The sequence below is a fragment of the Phocoena phocoena genome, chromosome X (assembly GCF_963924675.1).
Source record: "Phocoena phocoena chromosome X, mPhoPho1.1, whole genome shotgun sequence".
NCBI lineage: Eukaryota > Metazoa > Chordata > Mammalia > Artiodactyla > Phocoenidae > Phocoena > Phocoena phocoena.
In genome coordinates this window covers 129030739-129051633 of record NC_089240.1, presented here as the reverse complement: position 1 = coordinate 129051633, position 20895 = coordinate 129030739, and the positions used below count along the sequence as shown (strand labels likewise).

At 54.4% G+C, this 20895-nt stretch overlaps 1 protein-coding gene and 1 pseudogene across 1 annotated transcript; one reads left to right on the top strand and one right to left on the bottom strand.

Annotated features, from left to right (window-relative positions):
* The first annotated feature begins 12822 nt into the window (after positions 1 to 12822).
* Positions 12823 to 15327, top strand: LOC136141987 (sodium- and chloride-dependent creatine transporter 1-like). Its single transcript, XM_065900110.1, has 8 exons — positions 12823 to 12923; positions 13012 to 13136; positions 13769 to 13881; positions 14013 to 14150; positions 14230 to 14332; positions 14424 to 14524; positions 14614 to 14784; positions 15187 to 15327. The coding sequence occupies exons 2-8, from the start codon at positions 13091 to 13093 to the stop codon at positions 15325 to 15327; spliced, it is 813 nt and encodes a 270-aa protein (XP_065756182.1). The 5' UTR covers positions 12823 to 12923; positions 13012 to 13090.
* Positions 15328 to 15698: 371 nt separating this feature from the next.
* On the bottom strand, positions 15699 to 19394 carry LOC136142323 (olfactory receptor 10V1-like; annotated as a pseudogene).
* Positions 19395 to 20895: the final 1501 nt, after the last annotated feature.

Genomic DNA, 20895 nt, shown 5'->3' with positions numbered 1-20895 from the left:
GACTTCATTCTGGGCCACTTGATCCCTACCCCCTGGCTGGAGTGTCCTCCCCACACCCTGCGCCTCCAGGCCCGGCAGCCTTCCCTCCCGAGTGGAGGTGGAGTGTCCCCGGCAGCGGCTGCCCCTTCCCTGGGGTGGGGGGCATCCCTGGCTCGCCTTCCCTCCCTTCCAGTTCCTCTCTGTTCTGGCTCTGAGTCAGCTTTTGACCTTCTCGGTCTCTCTCACCTGCCTGTCTGCCCTCGGGGACCCAGCGGGGAGCCTGGACACATCCCTCGCTCAGGGGCTCCCTGTCAGGTTGTGGGGACAACTGTGTGAACAGACACACAATAAGACAGCGTGCCGGCGGGAGGGAGGGAGACACAAGAGGGAAGAGCTATGGGAACCTATGTATAAGTCTAACTGATTCACTTTCTTATGCAGCAGAAACTAACACATCATTGTAAAGCAATTATACTCCAATAAGATGTAAAAAAAAAATACGCAAGGGGAAAGGGGAAGGGGAAGGGACGAAGCCAGCGAGGATACAGGCTGGATCACGTAGGACTTTTCAGGCCACCGTAAGGCTCTGTTTTCAACTCTGACAGGGAGCCCCTTGGAGGGTTTGGAACCGAGTTGAACAGAAACAATCAAAAATATCCACATTGGCTTAAGCCAAAGGGAGAATTTCTGGGTCTGTGTAACTGAAATGTACAGAGGTAGTTCCTGTCTTCGAGCATGGCTGGATCCAGGACTCGGTTCTCTGAGATCTGTCTTCTTGCTCTAGCTTCCCCTCTGTCCATTGCCAGCCTGCCTCCCCTGCAGCCCCAAAAGTGTCACTGGTTGGATGGGATCACCGCGGCCAGAGGAAAGCAGTGCTCCGATTGGCCAGGCCTGAGCCACATGCCCACCCTTGGAATCAGAGGTGACGTCAACTCTATCAGAAGCATAATGGCCGAGAGAAAAAGAAAGGGGAGATTTTCGAGGGTGACATGAGGATACCAGTACCAAGAGAAGGGACACGGATGCTGGGTGACAAAACCCATAGATGTCCTCTACAGTGGTGCAGACTTTTCATCAAATTGAAAATCCATTTCTAATGTTTTTTTTTTTTTTAAAAAAAACCAAGACTACAAAACATTCTTCTCGTAATAGACCATGTGCCCTGTTACTGGCCCTCCCATCAGCTCCCATCCCCTGACTCTGGGCTTCCACATCCACTTCAGGGGGGTGTCCTCTGCCTAATCCTCCCACACAGAACTTTGCTGAATTTAAGTTTGTTAAGTAAGTGCTTTTAAAGGGAAAAGAATGGAGCAGACTATTGTTTTCCAAAGGAAAAACATTTCAAACCTAATAATTCCTTAGGAAAATACTTAAAGAACATGGAAATCTAAAATCTAAATAGTGAAAGCTTTCTTCCCTAATGCCCAGTGATGACATGGAAAGCAGGGTGGCTCATTCCAGGTGGTGACTCTGCCTTTCCCCACATGGTCATATGGTCAGAATGTATTCAAAAACAGGAATATGCCATACCCAGAATTCTGCAATTTGCTTTCATCTCTTTCCATATTAGTTCCCAGCTATCTACTTTGCTCTGACTGCCGTATGGTACTCCACCAGGACGGACTTGCTGTGATTTACTGAACGTTTCCCCTGTTGAGGTACATTCCACCAAATTTTCACAATGACAAACAATGCTGTAATTAACACTGTGGTCAATGCTGCCTTGTTCACATACACAAGAGTTTTTCTGTGATAGATTCCCAAAGGTGGGTCAAAGGATATTCATATCTTAATATTTAAGAGGAAATGCCAATCAAGTGTCCAGATAGATTTTACCACCACTCTGATAGTGTATGAGTCTTTGTTTCTCACTATAGCCTTCTCAAACACAGAAGATTTCAGTTAATTAAATTAATCTAAAATGTTGTGGCACATATATACAATGGAATATTACTCAGCCATAAAAAGAAATGAAACTGAGTTATTTGTAGTGAGGTGGATGGACCTAGACTCTGTCATACAGAGTGAAGTAAGTCAGAAAGAGAAAGACAAATACGGTTTGCTAAAACATATATATGGAATCTAAGGAAAAAAAACAGGTCATGAAGAACCTAGGGGTAAGACGGGAATAAAGACACAGACGTACTAGAGAATAGAATTGAGGATATGGGGAGGGGGAAGGATAAGCTGTGACAAAGTGAGAGAGTGGCATGCACATATATACACTACCAAACGTATAACAGATACCTAGTGGGAAGCAGCCACATAGCACACGGAGATCAGCTCAGTGCATTGTGACCACCTAGAGGGGTGGGATAGGGAGGGTGGGAGGGAGGGGGACGCAAGAGGGAAGAGATATGGGAACATATGTATATGTATAACTGATTCACTTGGTTATGAAGCAGAAACTAACACACCATTGTAAAGCAATTATACTTCAAAAAAGATGTTAAAATGTATTAATCCTACAGTGAGACCTGCTCTAGTCCCAAAAAGAAACTCTTATAAAACTAAGACTCAGGGGCTTCCCTGGTGGTGCAGTGGTTGAGAGTCCGCCTGCCGATGCAGGGGACACAGGTTCGGGACCCGGTATGGGAAGATCATACATGCCGGGGAGTGGCTGCCCTGTGAGCCATGGCCACTGAGCCTGCGCGTCCGGAGCGTGTGCTCCGCAACGGGAGAGGCCACAACAGTGAGAGGCCCGCGTAACGCAAAACAAACAAACAAACAATCAAAAAAACTAAGACTCAAGAGGTTCAAAGTGTTTCCAAGTCACTTAATAGGTTCCCAGAACAAAGCTTAAGAATAAGTTCAGGAATAGAAACACATCCAGCACCCAAGGGAAATCTTATAATGCCTAGCACCCAATCTAAACTTACCGGGCATGCAAAGAAGCAGGAACATCTAAACCGTTATGACAGAAATCAGTTACAATGCATCGATTGGGAAGGAAGAAATAAATGTGCCTTTATTTACAGACAAAATGACTGTATATGTAGAAAGGCCCATGGGATTTATAAAAAGAGCTTTTACTATCAACTGGTGAGTTTAGCAAGGTTGCAGAATACAAGCTGTCTTAGAGGGAGCTTATCTCCTCACACCAAACACTTAACCAACTGCCCCAGCACTCTTTTTTGCAGACCGGAAACACGGTCGGTAAGCCACAATCACTTATTTAGTATTCTGGCATTATACGTTAATATAAAAATGTAACTATAGAACTAAGAAAATATTCCAAAATTAACACTGAATGGCAGGACACAATTTTATTTTTGTTCCACTTCTGACATTGTCTTCAATTAGGTGTGCTCCTTGAATAGCTGAATCCCAGACCTCCCCTCCAACCTGAGCACAAATGCAAGAATATTAGGAGGTGCAGAAGCAAAAGCTAAACTCAGACACAAAACAGCAGCTCAGTTGTATTTTCTGCAGTTACCATTTAATCACCAAACAAAATACGTGGACCCTGAGCGCACAAGGGCCAGTACAGACAAAAGACGAGGCCGCAAGAAGTGGGGACCACTGAAGAACGCAATGCCCTAGGGAAGGACGCCAAGGACACGACACATAAGGTAGGGTTAGCGCCCTGGGGCCTGCTGACGCTAAACGAAAAACTGGGTAAAAATGTCCAGCAAGATGTGAACCACCGAGCAAAGCTGGTCCACACAGAACATGATGGAACTTCGGAGTTGGCCAAAGTCTTCAGCAGTCAATCGGCTAAAAGGCAGGGAAAAATAAAATTCAAGTATGAGGAGGCACACGTCCCTCCCTGTCCCCCAACACTGACAATCCCAGAGCAGCACACTTCTTCTTTAGGCTTAACCCTCGCTTACAGCTCCACCTGGCCTGAGCCTGGCTCTGGCCACCTGCCACCAGCCCCTCCCTTGACCCCTCTAGAACCCACATGACCAGGACGCGGCCCTCCACAATGAGCTCCTTCTGAATGGGCTCTGGGACTAGAAAGTATACACTCAGCAACTGGTGGGCGACCTCTGCGTCCATGGGCGATGGGAAATGCACAGTAAGTGTGCTGGAGGAGATATGGTTAAGGCACCACCAACACTACTGATTTCGCCTGTGCCTCAGGCTTCCTCCTCACTGAGACCAGCCCTTCACCCTCCCACCCACCGGCTTCCCCGCCAGACCACCCCTTAGGCCGTCCACAACCTCCCACCCTATACACTGAGGCCACCCTGGACATCACCACCCCTACCCTCTGGTTTCCCTCAGGTTGGTTTGCCCCACCACCATCCCGTCAGCCCAGACCACCCTTGGCCCATACCCTCCAGCCGCCCAGAGTTCCCTCCTTCTACACTTCAGGCCCCACCGCCTGCAGCCCCTCCCCACAAACCACCTGCAGCCCAGACCCTGGCCGCCCGGCCTACCGGGGCTCCTGCAAAAGGATACCACTGTAGCGCCTGCGGACCCGGACCTCCGGCCCCGGGTCCTGCGTCTCCACGTGGCCCTGCTGCGTGGGCTGCCCACTGGATCTGCACAAGGCCACCGGCTGCGCCACCTGCCTCTCCTGCGACACCAGGGTTGCCAGGGTTTCCAGGGTCGCCCGGATCAACCGGGTCACCGGGGTCACCCTGGCCACCACGTGCTGCTCCCACTGCAGCGGCCGCAGCACCTGCGCCTTCGTCTGCTGCCCTCACGGCTCCTTCACCATCTGCCTCAGACTCCATCTAGAACCGCTTCCACCCTCCCTACGAGCGGGGGAAGAAAAAAACGGTCCCTCACAAAACCGACCTTCTAACGGCCACTCAGGTGGGGATTCCCAGAGCGCCTGCGCAAACAGACCCTTGGTAATGCCTCCTGACTCGTGATTGGTTCCCACGACAGAGCCTGCAGGCTCTCCAGCCAATGGTCGCCCCCTTACGAAGCTTCTCACCGCAGAGAGCTTTGTAACCCCAAAGAGCCTTGGCAGACAGAAACCCACATCTTCCGGTCCCTCTAACCGGCCTACCTCGGGCCCAGGCTCCCCGTGAGCGGCTTAGCCATGAGGCCTCCACGTGACGCTCCTCGCAGTAGTGTGGCTGGAGCTCCCCAGTGCGCATGTGCAAACAGAGCCCCGCCCCACCTCCTAAGGCCTCTGAGAACGTAAGTTTCCCTGCCAAGCCTGCAAACCCCAGGCGAGCCCCGTGCACTTCGAAGTCTGTGTCAGTGCCAGCCTGGCCAACTTCACGTGTGACCAGCCTGCTGAGCGCAGGTCCCTGTCATCGAGGTCTGGAAGGGAGTCGGGCACCTGTGGGCCAGGCCCGGCCATCCCTCTGGTCTCCCACACGTAGCTCGAGTCTGCATGTGTGTTCGTGTGCACGCGTGCGTGTGTCGGGGCCCAGCCCTTTCGGGGATGAGGCCAGGGATGCAGAGCGGGCGGTGCCTGCCCGCCTGGGGAGGGAAGCGTGGGGCTGCTGCTGGGCCCGCTGGGGACGGCGTGGGGCCGGGCCGCCAGGGGCTCCAAGGCTCCAGGGACACAGACTGCAGGGGCTTCAGGCTGCAGGCTTGGCCCGGGCTGGCCAGGTGCATGGAGGAGACAGGCTGGACGGGACTCTTAGAAATCAGTACATAAAAGACAAACAATCCAATAGAGAATTGTACAAATGAGAAGAACATGGCATTCATGGAATAAGAATTATAAACAGCCAAATTGGTACTTGATATGATCTTATTAATGTCAAAAAATATTGTAAATGCAGGTTAGCATATCCTAGGAAAAAATCTGGACGAATACACATAAAACTGCTCCTAGTGGTTAGTGCAGACACATTATGAGAAAAAACTTTTATTTATTTATTTATGTATTTTTGGCTGCCTTTGGTCTTTGTTACTGCACTTGGCGCAAGCAGGGACCACTCTTCGTTGCGGTGCACGGGCTTATTGCGGTGGCTTCTCTTGTTGCAGAGCATGGGCTCTAGGTGCGTGGGCTCAGTACTTGTGGCTCGTGAGCTCTAGAGCGCAGGCTCAGCAGTTGTGGCACACGGGCTTAGTTGTTCCGCGGCTTGTGGGATCTTCCCATACCAGGACTCGAACCGGTGTCCCCTGCATTGGCAGGGGGACTCTCAACCACTGTGTCACCAGGGAAGCCCCCTATGAGAAATTTTAACTTTCTAAGAATGCACCTTTATGTAAAGCAGAAATGATTTTATTTCATTAAATTTTTTTTAACCATTTAAAAAATTGAAGTACAGTTCGTTTACAGTGTTGTCTTAGTTTCAGGTGTATAGCAAAGTGATTCCATTACACACACACAAACACACATATTGTTTTATATATATATATATATTCTTTTTCAGATTCTTTTCCACTATAGGTTATTACAAGATATTGAATATAGTTCCCTGTGCTATAGAGTAGGTCCTTGTTGTTTATCTATTTTATATATAGTAGTGTGTATGTGTTAATCCCAAACTCCTAACTTATCTCTCCCCCTCTCCCTCTGCTATCCTCTTTGGTAACCATAAGTTTGTTTTTTATGGCTGTGAGTCCATTTCCGTTTTCTAAATAAGTTCATTTATATCGTATTTTTAAAGACTCCACATATAACTGATATCATATGATATTTGTCTTTCTCTGTGTTACTTCACTTAGTATCCTAATCTGTAGGTCCTTCCATGTTGCTGCAAATGGCACTGTTTCATTTTTTATGGCTGAGTAATATTCCATTGTATATATTCCCACATCTTCTACATCTGTTTATCTGTCAATGGGCATTTAGGTTGTTTCCATGTCTTGGCTACTGTGAACAGTGCTGCTCTGAACATAGGGGTGCGTGTATCTTATTGAATCATAGTTTTGCCTGGACATATGCCCAGGAGTGGGATTGCTGGATCATATGGTAGTTCGATTTTTAGTTTTTTAAGGAACCTCCATACTGTTCTCCATAGTGGCTGTACCAATTTAAATGCCCACCAACAGTGTAGGAGGCTTCCTTTTTCTCCACACCCTCTCTAGCATTTATTATTTGCAGACTTTTTTTTCTTTTGCTGCGTTGGGTCTCCATTGATGTGCGCGGGCTTTCTCTGGTTGCGGTTGTCGGGGGCTATTCTTCGTTGCGGTGTGCAGGCTTCTCATTGCGGTGGCTTCTCTTGTTGCGGAGCACAGGCTCTAGGTGCACAGGCTTCAGTAGTTGTGGCGCGTGGGCTCAGTAGTTGTGGCTCGCAGGCTCTAGAGCCCAGCCTCAGTATTTGTGGTGCGTGGGCCCAGCTGCTCCACGGCCTGTGGGACATTCCCAGACCAGGGCTCGAACCCGCGTCCCCTGCACTGGCAGGCGGATTCTTAACCACTGCGCCCACAGGGAAGCTCCCCCAGCAATGCTTTAAATAGTCCCGCCCCTGCTTTCTTGTGGCTCTGTTTGAGAGAACCACTGGCTTCAAGTACGACCTATTCATTTCCTCGTGGTTTAAACTATTGCCCCAGAGGAGGAATGAGAGAAGCAGCAGACACAGACACTCTCCACACAGACCTTTGCTGAACTAAAGTTTGTAAAGTAAGTGGTTTTAAAGGGAATAAAATGGAGCAGACTATCGTTTTCCAAAGGAATATCATTTCAAAACTAATAATTCCTTATGAAAATATTTAAACAACATGGAAATCTAAAATCTAAATAGTGAAAGCTTTCTTCCCTAATGCCCAGTGATGATATTGAAAGCAGGGTGGCTCATTCCAGGTGGTGACTCTGCCTTTCCCCACATGGTCATATAGTCAGAATGTATTCAAAAACAGGAATATGCCATACCCAGAATTCTGCAATTTGCTTTCATCTCTTTCCATATTAGTTCCCAGCTATCTACTTTGCTCTGATTGCCGTATGGTACTCCACCAGGACGGACTTGCTGTGATTTACTGAACGTTTCCCCTGTTGATATACATTCTACCGATTTTTCACAATGACAAACAATGCTGTAAATAACACTGTGGTCAATGCTGCCTTGTTCACATACACAAGAGTTTTTCTGCGATTGATTCCCAAAGGTGGGTCAAAGGATATGCATATCTTAATATTTAAGAGGAAATGCCAATCAAGTGTCCAGATAGATTTTACCACCACTCTGATAGTGTATGAGACTTTGTTTCTAACTATAGCCTTCTCAAATACAGAAGATTTCAGTTAATTAAATTAATCCAAAGAAGATGTGGCACATATATACCATGGAATATTACTCAGCCATATAAGAAACGAAACTGAGTTATTTGTAGTGAGGTGGATGGATCTAGAGTCTGTCATATAGAGTGAAGTAAGTCAGAAAGAGAAAAACAAATACAGTATGCTAACACATAAATATGGAATCTAAGAAACAAAAAATGGTCATGAAGAACCTAGGGGTAACACGGGAATAAAGACACAGACCTACAAGAGAATGGACTTGAGGATATGGGAAGGGGAAAGGGTAAGCTGTGACAAAGTGAGAGAGTGGCATGCACATATATACACTACCAAACGTAAAACAGATAGCTAGTGGGAAGCAGCCGCATAGCACAGGGAGATCAGCTCAGTGCTTTGTGACCACCTAGAGGGGTGGGGTAGGGAGGGTGGTAGGGAGGGGGACGCAAGAGGGAAGAGATATGGGAACATATGTATATGTATAAATGATTTACTTGGTTATAAAGCAGAAAATAACACAGCATTGTAAAGCAATTATCCTCCAAAAAAGATGTTAAAAAATATTAATCCTGCAGTGAGAAATGCTCTGGTCCCAAAAGGCAACTCTTAAAAAACTAAGACACAGGGGCTTCCCTGGTGGCGCAGTGGTTGAGAGTCCGCCTGCCGATTCAGGGGACACGGGTCCGTGCCCCGGTCCGGGAGGATCCCACATGCCGCAGAGCGGCTAGGCCCGTGATCCGTGGCCGCTGAGCCTGCGCGTCTGGAGTGTGTGCTCCGCAACGGGAGAGGTAACAACAGTGACACGCCTTCGTAACGCAAAAAATCAAACAAACAAGAAAACAAAAAACTAAGACTCACGAGGTTCAAACTGTTTCCAAGTCACTTAATAGGATCCCAGAACAAAGCTTAAGAATAAGATCAGGAATAGAAACACATCCAGCACCCAAGGGAAATCTTATAATGCCTAGCACCCAATCTAAACTTACCGGGCATGCAAAGAAGCAGGAACATCCAAACCGTTATGACAGAAATCAGTTACAATGCATCGATTGGAAAGGAAGAAGTAAATGTGCCTTTATTTACAGACAAAATGACTGTATATGTAGAAAGACCCATGGGATTTATAAAAAGAGCTTTTACTATCAACTAGTGAGTTTAGCAAGGTTGCAGAATGCAAGCTGTTTTAGAGGGAGCTTATCACCTCACCCCAAACACTTAACCAACTGCCCCAGCACTTTTCTTTGCAGACCTGAAACAAGGTCGGTAAGCCACAAACTCTTACTTAGTATTCTGGCGTTATACGTTAATATAAAAATGTAACTATAGAACTAAGAAAACATTCGAAAATTAACACTGAATGGCAGTACACAATTTTCTTTTTGTTCCACTTCTGACATTGTCTTCAATTAGGCGTGCTACTTGAATAGCTGCATTCCAGACCTCCCCTCCAACCTGAGCACAAATGCAAGAATATTAGGAGGTGCAGAAGCTAAAGCTAAACTCAGACACAGAACAGCAGCTCAGTTGTATTTTCTGCAGTTACCATTTAATCACCAAACAAAAAACGTGGACCCTGAGCGCCCAAAGGCCAGTGTAGGCAAAAGACGAGGCCGCAACAAGTGGGGACCACTGAAGAAAGCAATGCCCTAGGGAAGGACACCAAGGGCACAACACATAAGTTAGGGTTAGCGCCCTGGGGTCTGCTGACGCTAAACGAAAAACTGGGTAAAAATGTTCTGCAAGATGAGAACCACCCAGGAAAGCTGCTCCACACAGAACATGATGGAACTTCGGAGTTGGCCAAAGTCTTCAGCAGTCAATTGGCTAAAAGGGAGGGAAAAATAAAATTCAAGTTCGTGGGGAGGCACACGTCCCTCCCTGTCCCCCCACACCGACAATCCCAGAGCAGCACACTTCTTCTTTAGGCTTAATCCTCACTTACAGCTCCACCTGGCCTGAGCCTGGCTCTGGCCACCTGCCACCAGCCCCTCCCTAGACCCTTCTAGAACCCACATGAACAGGACGCGGCCCTCCACAATGAGCTCCTTCTGAATAGGCTCTGGGACTAGAAAGTATACACTCAGCCACTGGTGGGCGATCTCCGCATCCATGCGCGATGGGAAATGCACAGTAAGGGTGCTGGAGGAGATATGGTTAAGGCACCACCAACACTACTGATTTCGCCTGTGCCTCAGGCTTCCTCCTCACTGAGACCCGCCTTCACACCCCCACATCCCGGCTTCCCCGCCAGACCACCCCTTAGGCCGTCCACAACCTCCCACCCTATACACTGAGGCCACCCTGGACATCACCACCCCTACCCTCTGGTTTCCCTCAGGTTGGTTTGCCCCACCACCATCCCGTCAGCCCAGACCACCCTTGGCCCATACCCTCCAGCCGCCCAGAGTTCCCTCCTTCTACACTTCAGGCCCCACCGCCTGCAGCCCCTCCCCACAAACCACCTGCAGCCCAGCCCCTGGCCGCCGGGCCTACGGGGGCTCCTGCAAAAGGATACCACTGTAGCGCCTGCGGACCCGGACCTCCGGCCCCGGGTCCTGCGTCTCCACGTGGCCCTGCTGCGTGGGCTGCCCACTGGATCTGCACAAGGCCACCGGCTGCGCCACCTGCCTGTCCTAAGACGCCAGGGTTGCCGGGGTTTCCAGGGTCGCCAGGAACAACCGGGTCACCGGGGTCACCCTGGCGCCCACGTGCTGCTCCCACTGCAGCGGCCGCGGCACCTGCGCCTTTGTCTGCTGCCCTCACGGCTCCTTCACCATCTGCCTCAGACTCCATCTAGAAGCGCTTCCACTCTCCCTACGAGCGGGGGAAGGAAAAAACGGTCCCTCACAAAACCAACCGTCTAATGGCCCTTGAGGTGGGGATTCCCAGAGCGCCTGCGCAAACAGACCCTTGGTAACGCCTCCTGACTCGTGATTGGTTCCCACCGAACAGAGCCTGCAGTCTCTCCAGCCAATGGTCGCCCCCTTACGAAGCTCCTCACCGCAGAGAGCTGTGTAACCCCAATGAGCCTGCGCAGACTGAAACCTACATCTTCCGGTCCCTCTAACTGGCCTACCACGGGCCCAGGCTCCCCGTGAGCGGCTTAGCCATGAGGCCTCCAGGTGACGCTCCTCGCAGTAGTGTGGCTGGAGCTCCCCAGTGCGCATGTGCAAACAGAGCCCCGCCCCACCTCCTAAGGCCTCTGAGAACGTAAGTTTCCCTGCCAAGCCTGCAAACCCCAGGCGAGCCCCGTGCACTTCGAAGTCTGTGTCAGTGCCAGCCTGGCCAAGTTCACGTGTGACCAGCCTGCTGTACGCAGGTCCCTGTCATCGAGGTCTGGAAGGGAGTCGGGCACCTGTGGGCCAGGCCCGGCCAGCCTTCTGGTCTCCCACACGTAGCTCGAGTCTGCATGTGTGTTCTTGTGCATGCGTGAGTGTGTCGGGGCCCAGCCCTGCGGGAATGAGACCAGGGATGCAGAGCGGGCGGTGCCTGCCTGCCTGGGGAGGGAAGCGTGGGGCTGCTGCTGGGCCCGCTGGGGACGGCGTGGGGCTGGGCCGCCAGGGGTTCCAAGGCTCCAGGGCCAAAGACTGCAGCGACTTCAGGCTGCAGGCTTGGCCCGGGCTGGCCAGGTGCATGGGGGAGACCGGCCGGCCGGAAGGGCTGTGGCGGTGGGGGGGTGGAGGTGGGAGGGGAGGGGAGGAGGGGCTGGGGGCGCCACCCCAGGACCACCGGCAGTCTCCTGGCCCTTTGCTGGCACAGCCCTCATTGGCATTCCCTCCCCCAGGAACAAAGTCTTGAGGCTCTCCGGGGCCCTAGAGGTTCCGGGGACCCTCAGCTGGGAGGTGACCCTGTGTCTGCTGGCCTGCTGAGTGCTGGTCTACGTCTTTGTCTTGAGAGGAGTCAAGTCAACAGAAAAGGTACAGCCGGGGTGACGGCAAGCCCGGTGTCAGCACTGCCTGTGGGGTGTGGGTGTCTGCCAGCAACCACTGCTGCCACGGGAGGAGACGGCACCAGGGCCAGAGCCCGAGGAGGGGCAGGGACTTCAGTCCGGACCACTTGATCCCCACCCCCTGGCTGGAGAGTCCTCTCCACCCTGCGCCTCCAGGCCCGGCAGCCTTCCCTCCCGAGTGGAGGTGGAGTGGGCCCGGCAGTGGCTGCCCCTTCCCTGGGGTGGGGGGCATCCCTGGCTCGCCTTCCCTGGCTCGCCTTCCCTCCCTTCCAGTTTCTCTCGGTTCTGGTTCTGCGTCAGCTTTTGACCTTCTCGGTCTGTCTCTCTCACCTGCCTGTCTGCCCTCGGGGACCCAGCGGGGAGCGTGGACCCATCCCTCCCTCAGGGGCTCCCTGTCAGGTTGTGGGGACAACTGTGTGAACAGACACACAATACGACAGCCTGCCGGTGGTTGCGGGACACGCGGGACACGGCCAGGTCTCTGGAGGGCGGGAGCGTTCCAGCAGGGTCCGCAGAGCAGCCGCTTGGCGCTGCTTGCGTGGGAGGCAGAGGCCTTTGCTGTCGTCTTGATCTTGCCTCTGTCTCTGGCTAGCTGAGTTCTAATCCCCGGCACCAAGGACCCCCGCCTCTCTGCAGACCAGGACCTGGAGTCGGCACGGGAGGCGTGGGACCTGCCTGCGGGCTGCGGCCTCGCTCCCTGCCAGGGGAGGGCCCTGCCTCTCCCTCCCTCTGCAGCTTACCTGTGCTCGCCGTGGCTCCTCACACCTGCTCTACCCTCGCTCATCTCCAGGTATGGATAGATGCCGGGACCCAGATTTTCTTTGCTTACGCCATTGGCCTGGGGGCCCTCACGGCCCTGGGCGGCTACAATCGCTTCAACAACAACTGCTACAAGTAGGCACTACAGCCCTGCCACCCCTGCCCTGCCTGCCCGTGGGCAGCAGGCAGTCTCACCAGCCCACACGGTCCCCTCTGCCCCCAGGGATGCCATCATCCTCGCACTCATCAACAGCGGGACCAGCTTCTTTGCTGGCTTCGTGGTCTTCTCCATCCTGGGCTTCATGGCCACAGAGCAGGGCGTGCACATCTCCAAGGTGGCGGAATCAGGTAAAGACGCCCCAAGCCCCAGCCCGGCCTCCGGAGCAGCGGCAGCTGTTGTCGTAACGGACCGTGTACGCGAACGCACACAGAATGACGTTCTGAGAAATGAGAACAATTCAAACTCAATTTGTCCCATCACTCTGGGCCAGGAGGCCTGGCTGAGCAGCTGCGAGGCACAGCTGTCCAGCCACCTCAGGCCAGGCCACGTGGAGCCCCGCGCCCCATCCGTCTGTATCCAGGGGCCTCGGGGTAGGCCCTCACACTTGCCTGAGTGTTGTAGAGGGAAAGGTCGGCCTTTTCTGGGTCAGTGGTGATCTGCGACCACAGTAGCTGCCGGAACCCAGGTACAGAAGGCTGAGCCAGACACGCCACTCTCATGGGTACAGGTCTACCAAGGGCTCGCGGGAACCTTCCAGCCCCTGGTATGGCGCGCACACGCGCGCGCACACCCACACACACACACACACACACACGAGGGCTCGAGTGGCCCGGCAGTGTCTTGACAGAAGTCGAAAGGCCCTTGGCCACAGGGTGCCCTGGCATCGTCCACTTCTCTGGTACCGTGGCGCAGGGTGGAGGGGGACAGGACGTGGGTGGGGGGGGCTCCAGGTGTCCACACCTTGCCCCTTCCCCCTCAGGGCCTGGCCTGGCTTTCATCGCCTATCCCCGGGCCGTCACGCTGATGCCTGTGGCCCCGCTCTGGGCTGCTCTGTTCTTCTTCATGCTGCTGCTGCTTGGCCTTGACAGCCAGGTTTGAGAGGGGGGACGCAAGAGAGGGGGCTGGGCGGTGGGGCGGAGGGGTGCTGGCGAGCAGAGGGCACACTGGGCGACGGGAGATGGCAGGTGGTGGGGAGGGGCACAGCCTGAGTTGCCCGGCCACAGTTTGTAGGTGTGGAAGTCTTCATCACCGGCCTGCTGGACCTCCTCCCGGCCTCCTATTACTTCCGTTTCCAAAGAGAGATCTCCGTGGTCCTCTGCTGTACCCTTTGCTTTGTCATTGATCTCTCCGTGGTGACTGATGTGAGTGGGGACAGAGTGAGGAATGCCCCTGGCCTCAGGCTGCCGGCTGCCACCTTCCCTGACCTGGCTCCATCCCCAGGGCGGGATGTATGTCTTCCAGCTGTTTGACTACTACTCAGCCAGCGGCACCACCCTGCTCTGGCAGGCCTTCTGGGAGTGCGTGGTGATCGCCTGGGTGTACGGTAGGTCTGGGCCGACAGGCAAGCCGGGGGTGCGGTGCGGTCAGGGGTGGTGCGTCTCTAGCCCTGGCCCTCTGGCCTCACGTGACCCCAGGAGCCGACCGCTTCATGGACGACGTGGCCTGCATGATCGGGTACCGACCTTGCCCCTGGATGAAATGGTGCTGGTCTTTCTTCACCCCGCTGGTGTGCATGGTAAGGGCCGGGGGAGGCTGGGCAGAGCGAGGGACACTGAGGGCTCGCAATGGTGGCTGCCGGCTGAGCGCGAGGCTTCTCGCCCGCAGGGCGTCTTCATCTTCAACACGGTCTACTACAAGCCGCTGGTCTACAACAACACCTACGTGTACCCGTGGTGGGGCGAGGCCATGGGCTGGGGCTTCGCGCTCTCCTCCATGCTGGGTGTGCCCCTCCACCTCCTGGGCTGCCTCCTCAGGGCCAAGGGGACCGTGGCTGAGGTCAGTTCCCCGCGCCCCGTCTCCCGCACACCATCCCTCCCTCCCGTTGGGTGGAGACGTGACCTCCAGAGCGCCCTGCCCCTTCTCCCACCCGCCAGGAGGGACAGACCGTTGTGCCAGAGCCTCTGGGCCAGCTCGGAGGGGGGTGTACGGGAGGAGAGTTGGCCCTCCAGGGCCTCGCTCAGGTGGTGGCGGCGGAGGAGAGGCCTGTCCCTGGCCTCTGTTCTAGCAGCCACTCGGCCCTCCACTGAACCCCTATTTCCCTAGCGTAGGGAGCGGGGCCTGCTCAGGAGGGGCGCGGCCCCGGGCCCCAAGTTGGTGGCAGGTGGCAGGAAGTGGAGAGAGGCCAGGGACAAGCAGGTGCCCCTCCCCAGGGACCCAACGTGTCCCTCTCTCCCGCAGCGCCGGCAGCACCTGACGCAGCCCGTCTGGGGCCTCCACCACTTGGAGTACAGAGCTCAGGACTCGGATGTCAGGGGCCTGACCACCCTGACCCCGGTGTCTGAGAGCAGCAAGGTGGTGGTGGTGGAGAGCGTCATGTGACAGGTGCCCCGGCTCACATCACCAGCTCACCCTCTCATAGCCATAGCAGCCCCTGCTCTAGCCCCCCACCCCCCCAGGGGGCTTGCCTTTCCCTGACACCTATGGGGGTCTGCCTGTGGGGGGGAGGGGAGGAAGCACCAGAGTGCTTATAACTAAAATAACTTTTTCCATTTTTAATAAAATGCCAAAAATATCACAACCCACCCAAAATAGATGCCTCCCCCACCCCCCTTAACCAAGCTGGTGCCCACGCTGCTTCCCAAGCCCTGCCGCCCGCCCTCCAGTGCCCGCTACCGTCACGTCTCACCCGACCCCACCAGGCCCTGCCTGCCTCTCTCCAGGCTCTGCCCAGCACACCCTTGGGTGGCCCCTCACCCCAGGGGCAGCAGTGGCAGCTCGGGGAACAGGGGGACTGGAGAGCAGAGGGGGCAGGCGGGGGGGGGGCAGCAGAACCAAGGCGAATATTTCAGCTGGGCTAGACCCCTCTCCCCGTCCCTACTCTAGAAGCTTAGAGAGCCAGCCAGCAAGGGAACCTTCAGTTCCTGAGCCAATTGCCACCAATAGCAGTTGTGTGAGCTTGAGTGCATGTGTGCGTGGGTACATAGGGTCTAGACATAGATCTCTATTTCTTAGCCAAGGGGGCGTCATCTCTTACCTGACAGACTGCTGTGCGCCTGCTCTCTGGGAACCCCTCCTCCCTGGGCAGGTCAGTGGGTTATCGTCATGTCACCCAGGATCACGCCCCAACCACACAGACCCACGTCCTGTCCCACGGCACCCAGGAGAGGGTCTCCCTCCTCCCTGGGGCCCCCTGTGGCGCCAGACTCCCACCCCACTGCCTGGGAGTGATGGACCCCCCTGTCTCTGCACCCCTGCCCACCCAGGGCCTTGTGTGTGTGCACGTTTGTGTGGGTGCACACGTGCACAGGAACACGTGGGTCGGTGCTGTGCACACACGGCAAGGCCGTGGTGGATGGGAACCCGAGGCTGCTCTCCTGTCAGCAGCATTCCCTTGCCTTAAGTGCGAACTCGACCGAGGCGGTCATTAAAAAGGGGTCGGGGGCTCAGAGGCATCTGAGCTGTGCCTTAAAGGAAGAGCGAAGTTTAGATAAATGCCGAGGGTGGGAGACCGGTCAGTACCTTGACTTTTCTAGCGTCTTTATTGTGGACATTTCACATGTACGCACAAGGAGAGAGGATAGTGTTTTTAAAAATCCGCCTACCTTTCACCCGGCTTCAACACTTGTCAACGTTTCACTAGTTTATTTTGAAAATAGGGAAGGGTTTAGGGGTGAGAGTAGTGAAAATAATATCTCTTGAAGAGATAAAAGAAGAGGCACCCCTCGAAGCTTGTCCAAATACAGGGGTGCCCGTGCACCCCTCTCGTAAGGGTATCGCATGGCCCTGAAGCACAGGGCCCGCGTAGGGTTGCAACGGGATGTGGTCGGCAACAAGCGGCTACTGGTGTTTCGGTCGCTGTCTCTCTGACTTTCACGTCAGTTCTCTCTCCACATACGCTGAAGCTAGCGATCACCCCACCTTCACTTTGATCAACCTGGAGTCGCCATCTGGGTTCCCTGCCAGGACCTCATGATGGCACCGCCTCCTGCCCCTCCAGGCTCTGCCCTTTCCTAGGTCTGAGGGCGCAGGCCAGAGAGCAAGTAGGGCTGGACACGAGGGAAAATTACCCACATGGTTCCTGCCCTCCAAGGTCTGCCACTCCCATTGAGGAGTGCCCCTCTGGTGGCTCTGAGGGCCCCTCTGTGGCAGGAGGTGGGGTCATCGTCTAGGAATGATGAGGGAGGTGGTAGGAGACATGAATTGAGGAGAGTAGGCAAGGTTGGGGTTTGGTGAGGAAGGTTTTGGGGGTTTGAACTATGAGGAAGTGTACTGTTGACCAAACACGAAGGCTAGAGGGAGGTGATGATGGTTGTGGTTGAGTTTTCCAATGAAGGGTCATCAAGGACCCAGACCCTTTCCTTCCTGACCCTTTTAAACAGCATGTGGGTGTTCTAGGCTTGGTGCTGGGTGAATGACTCCTGCCTATGAAAGAAGAGCTCGTAACCATTGTATATTTTCTAAATAATTCGTTTTATTTTAGTCTTTTAAATAAGGTGCTCAACTCGCCAGCCTCATTTGTGAGCTCTTTTGTGCCTTATGCTTTGTCGTATCCCCAGTGCCATGGGCAGTGCCTGGTACCCACAAGGTGCTCATTCACTCATTCAAGAATTATTTGCTGCTAAGTGCTAGGATGCAGGGATCCAGGGCACCTTGCCCAGCCTGTGGGGTGGACGTGGGGTCAGCAAACACTTCCTTGGGATCATAATGCCGGACCTGAGTCCCTGAATCTCGGAGGCTCAGCAGGATGTTGAAGGCTTCCCTTCCATTAGCAGCCAGGGTCTGAAGCTGTTCCTATGCCAGAGCTCACGGCGGCGGCGGGGGGCGGGGGGGGCGGGCGGGCGGGCGGGGGTGGTGGTCAGCGTCCGATTAGTGCTGATTGAACAACTGTTATGTGCCTGGTGCCGGGGCGGCAGGTTAATCACAGTTCTTGCCTTCAAGGAGCCTCTCGGCCAGTCAGGGAGAGAGCAAAGCACTTCAGCCCCAGGTAATGAGTGAGCGCACGGGCACTCCCCAAGGCCGCCAGGAGTGAGCGGTCCTGGAACCCATGGCACCATGAGGAGGGGCCAGCTGGCCCAGAGGCTGGAAGCGGGGTAGGTCGGGAAACACGGCGGAGAGGAGGGCGCGCAGGAGGAGGGTGGAGTGGGGTACAGCCCCTGGGCTGGCTCTGCCTTTGCCCCCTTGCCTTTACCTCATTTGGACTTGGGAGCTCGCTCCTTGTACTTCTAGCTCTTTGGCCGGAGAAGTGTCTGACGGTGCTCCAGAGTCTGGGTGTCATTGTCCGTGAAGGGGCCGTGAAACGTTCACTGACCCCCCAGAGCTGCTCCATCTCGGAAAGCGTCACGGTTTGTTCCACGTGTGACGGCGGGAAAGGGGGTTACCGGTAAGGTCCAGGCGCCCGCAGAACCACAGCACAGCCCTCAGGAGGAGGCGTGGGGCTGCGAGGGCTGCACGGACATGACCGACTGGGCTCTGGCACGTGGAGCCCCTCTTCCCCCTCCCCTTGCATTGGGCCGCCGGCCTCGTCTGCTCGTGGCTCTCCAGGAGTCTCTTGAGGGCCCCCTCGACTTCCTTGTTCCTCAGACTATAGATCATAGGGTGGAGCACGGGAGTGACACTGGTGTAGATTAAGGACACAGTTTTGTCCTGTTCTGGGGCGTAGCATGACTCGGGGCGCATGTAGATGAATGTCGTGCAGCCGTAGTGCAGAAGGGAGACCAGCAGGTGCCCAGCACAGGCGGAGAAGGCCTTGCCCCTGCCCTCAGCCACGTGGATTCTGAGGACGGCAGCGATAATGAACCCGCAGGAGAGCAGGGTCAGCAGGAAGGGAACCAACAGGATGAGCAGGCAGACGAGGAAGACCGCGACCTCACTGGCCCGCGTGCGTCCGCGCAGGCCTGGAGTAGCACAGCGGGGATGTCACAGAAGAAAGGACGGATCTCACGAGACTGACCAAAGGGGAAGAGGGATATCAGTGTGGGGAGGGTGAAGGAGAGCGCAAGTCCGCTGACTCACGCCAGACCCAGCATCTGCAGACACAGGGTCCTGGCTATGATGACTGTGTAACGCAGGGGCTTGCAGACGGCCACAAAGCGGTCGTAGGCCATCGCAGCCACGAGGAAACACTCTGCCCTGCCCAGGGCGCTGAAGAGATGCATTTGCAGGGCTCAGCCCAGGAAGGGCATCCGCTGGCTCCCGGACAGGAAACTGGCCAGCATGCTGGGGACGGTGACCCATATCTAGCCGATTTCAATGGTGGACAGGTTGCGAAGGAGGAAGTACGCGGAGTCAAAGAGGGTGATGAGCGCAAGAGTCGTGTGCCCTGCTAGGGTGACAAGATGCATGTTTAGAAACAGAGCAAACAGGGAGATTTGTAATTCAGCCAGGTCCCCAAAGCCCAAGACACTGAATTCAGAGCTCAAGGTGTGCTGCTTCTGCAGTGGGGCCATCCTGCGTTCTCCTCTGTCGAGCTCCTGGGCCGGAAAAGGCAGCTTTCTAGCAATTCTCTAAGTCATGGGAGACCCTGGAGCCCTCTCCACAGATGGCCGTTGTCCCCATTCTGTGAGCCTTTTGAATTCTGCCTTCTGTTCAGTGAGAGCGGCGGAGTGCTCGCTCTGATGGTGACGTCACTTTAGTTCACCTGTTGAGTTATTACAGAAACGAGCCGAGATGAGTGAAGTTGTCTTTGACAGACCCTAACGAAAGTCCTCCTTCTGACTACGTTTTGAAGAGCGGCCTCAGGGTAGGGGTAGGGTGCTGAGCGTGATGTTACTTAGGTTGGAACAGAGGCCGGGCCGGCGGGGTCATTGACGCCGTGGGGAATTCCCGTGGCATGGAAGGTCCGGCGAGTTGGTCTTAAGGACACTTTGACTCTGTGCGTTGGCTATGTTGTCCCTCCCTCGCCACCGCCCCTCCCCACCAAACTCCCAGGGTTCCTGCAGCCTCCCCTGTTTCAGCTCCGTTGAGTCACAGGGAGACCCCGGCTTACGTGTCACCCCGCTCTAGACACCTCTTCTGAGCCCTGGGCTGAGTCAGGCGGATTCTCTCTCTGGCTACCCCAAAAGCCTGTGGGCTCCATGATGGCAAGAATGATTTCTTATTTAGGCTCTCAAACAGTGGCTGGTACATATTAGTATTATTGGTGAAGATCTGTTGACTAAAAGTCTGTTGCTCGTTTCTGCATCCTCTGCAGTTAGGGCAGAGTCAGACATTGAGTAGGCGCCCAACACGTATGCTTGAGTTAATGGTTAAGTGAAAGCAGGGAACCTTTGACGTATTGGGGATGCTGAGGTCATGATCGTCCAGGGTGGGAGGAAGCAGGACAGAACTAGGACATAGTCGGCACCTTCCCAGACTTTGGGGGACACGTTTGCTTCTCTCTTCCCCGGTAGGACCAAAGATACAAGTAGGAGGCCTTATGCCTAGGCTTCGATTCCTTCCTGTGCATCCCTTTCTCACAGCAGAGGGGAGGAGAAGATTGCTAAAGAGCCTAGAGATCTAACACATCGAGACTCAACAGGAGTGACCTGTTGAGGTCACTGAGATGGGTTCTCTTCATTTTCAGCGCCTCGTGGAAATGGAGTTGTCACCTCAAGGACAGGAGCTCACTTAGGTACCATTTGGACCGGGGCCAAAGTGTGAGACTCGAAGTGTGTTCACTGAAACCTGAAAACCCCTTCTGCTGATGGTTTTGCTTGGCCCAGACGGAGTTTGTGCTTCCAGTTTTCCAGCCCCTTGCATGTTACACTGACTGTTCTTTGGGTGTTCACTGACCTAATGGGCGCCTAGAGTCTCTGAGCAGCACGGGTCCCTGGAGGGCCGTTTGCCCACTCGTTACCGCAGAGCCGATGGTCACGACGTCTTCCCCGGATGACGCCTTCCCTGCTCCCAGCCCTGCCACCAGCTCCGCCTGGAAATCACACTAAGTGCCCTGCTCTGCCAGCGGTCTGA

Excerpts from the sequence above, each read along its gene's own strand:
- LOC136141987 (XM_065900110.1), top strand. The coding sequence starts at position 13,091 with ATGGCCACAGAGCAGGGCGTGCACATCTCCAAGGTGGCGGAATCAG. Across the intron at positions 14,151-14,229 it reads ATCTCTCCGTGGTGACTGAT|GGCGGGATGTATGTCTTCCA; the intron begins GTGAGTGGGGAC and ends CTCCATCCCCAG. Across the intron at positions 14,333-14,423 it reads GGTGATCGCCTGGGTGTACG|GAGCCGACCGCTTCATGGAC; the intron begins GTAGGTCTGGGC and ends ACGTGACCCCAG.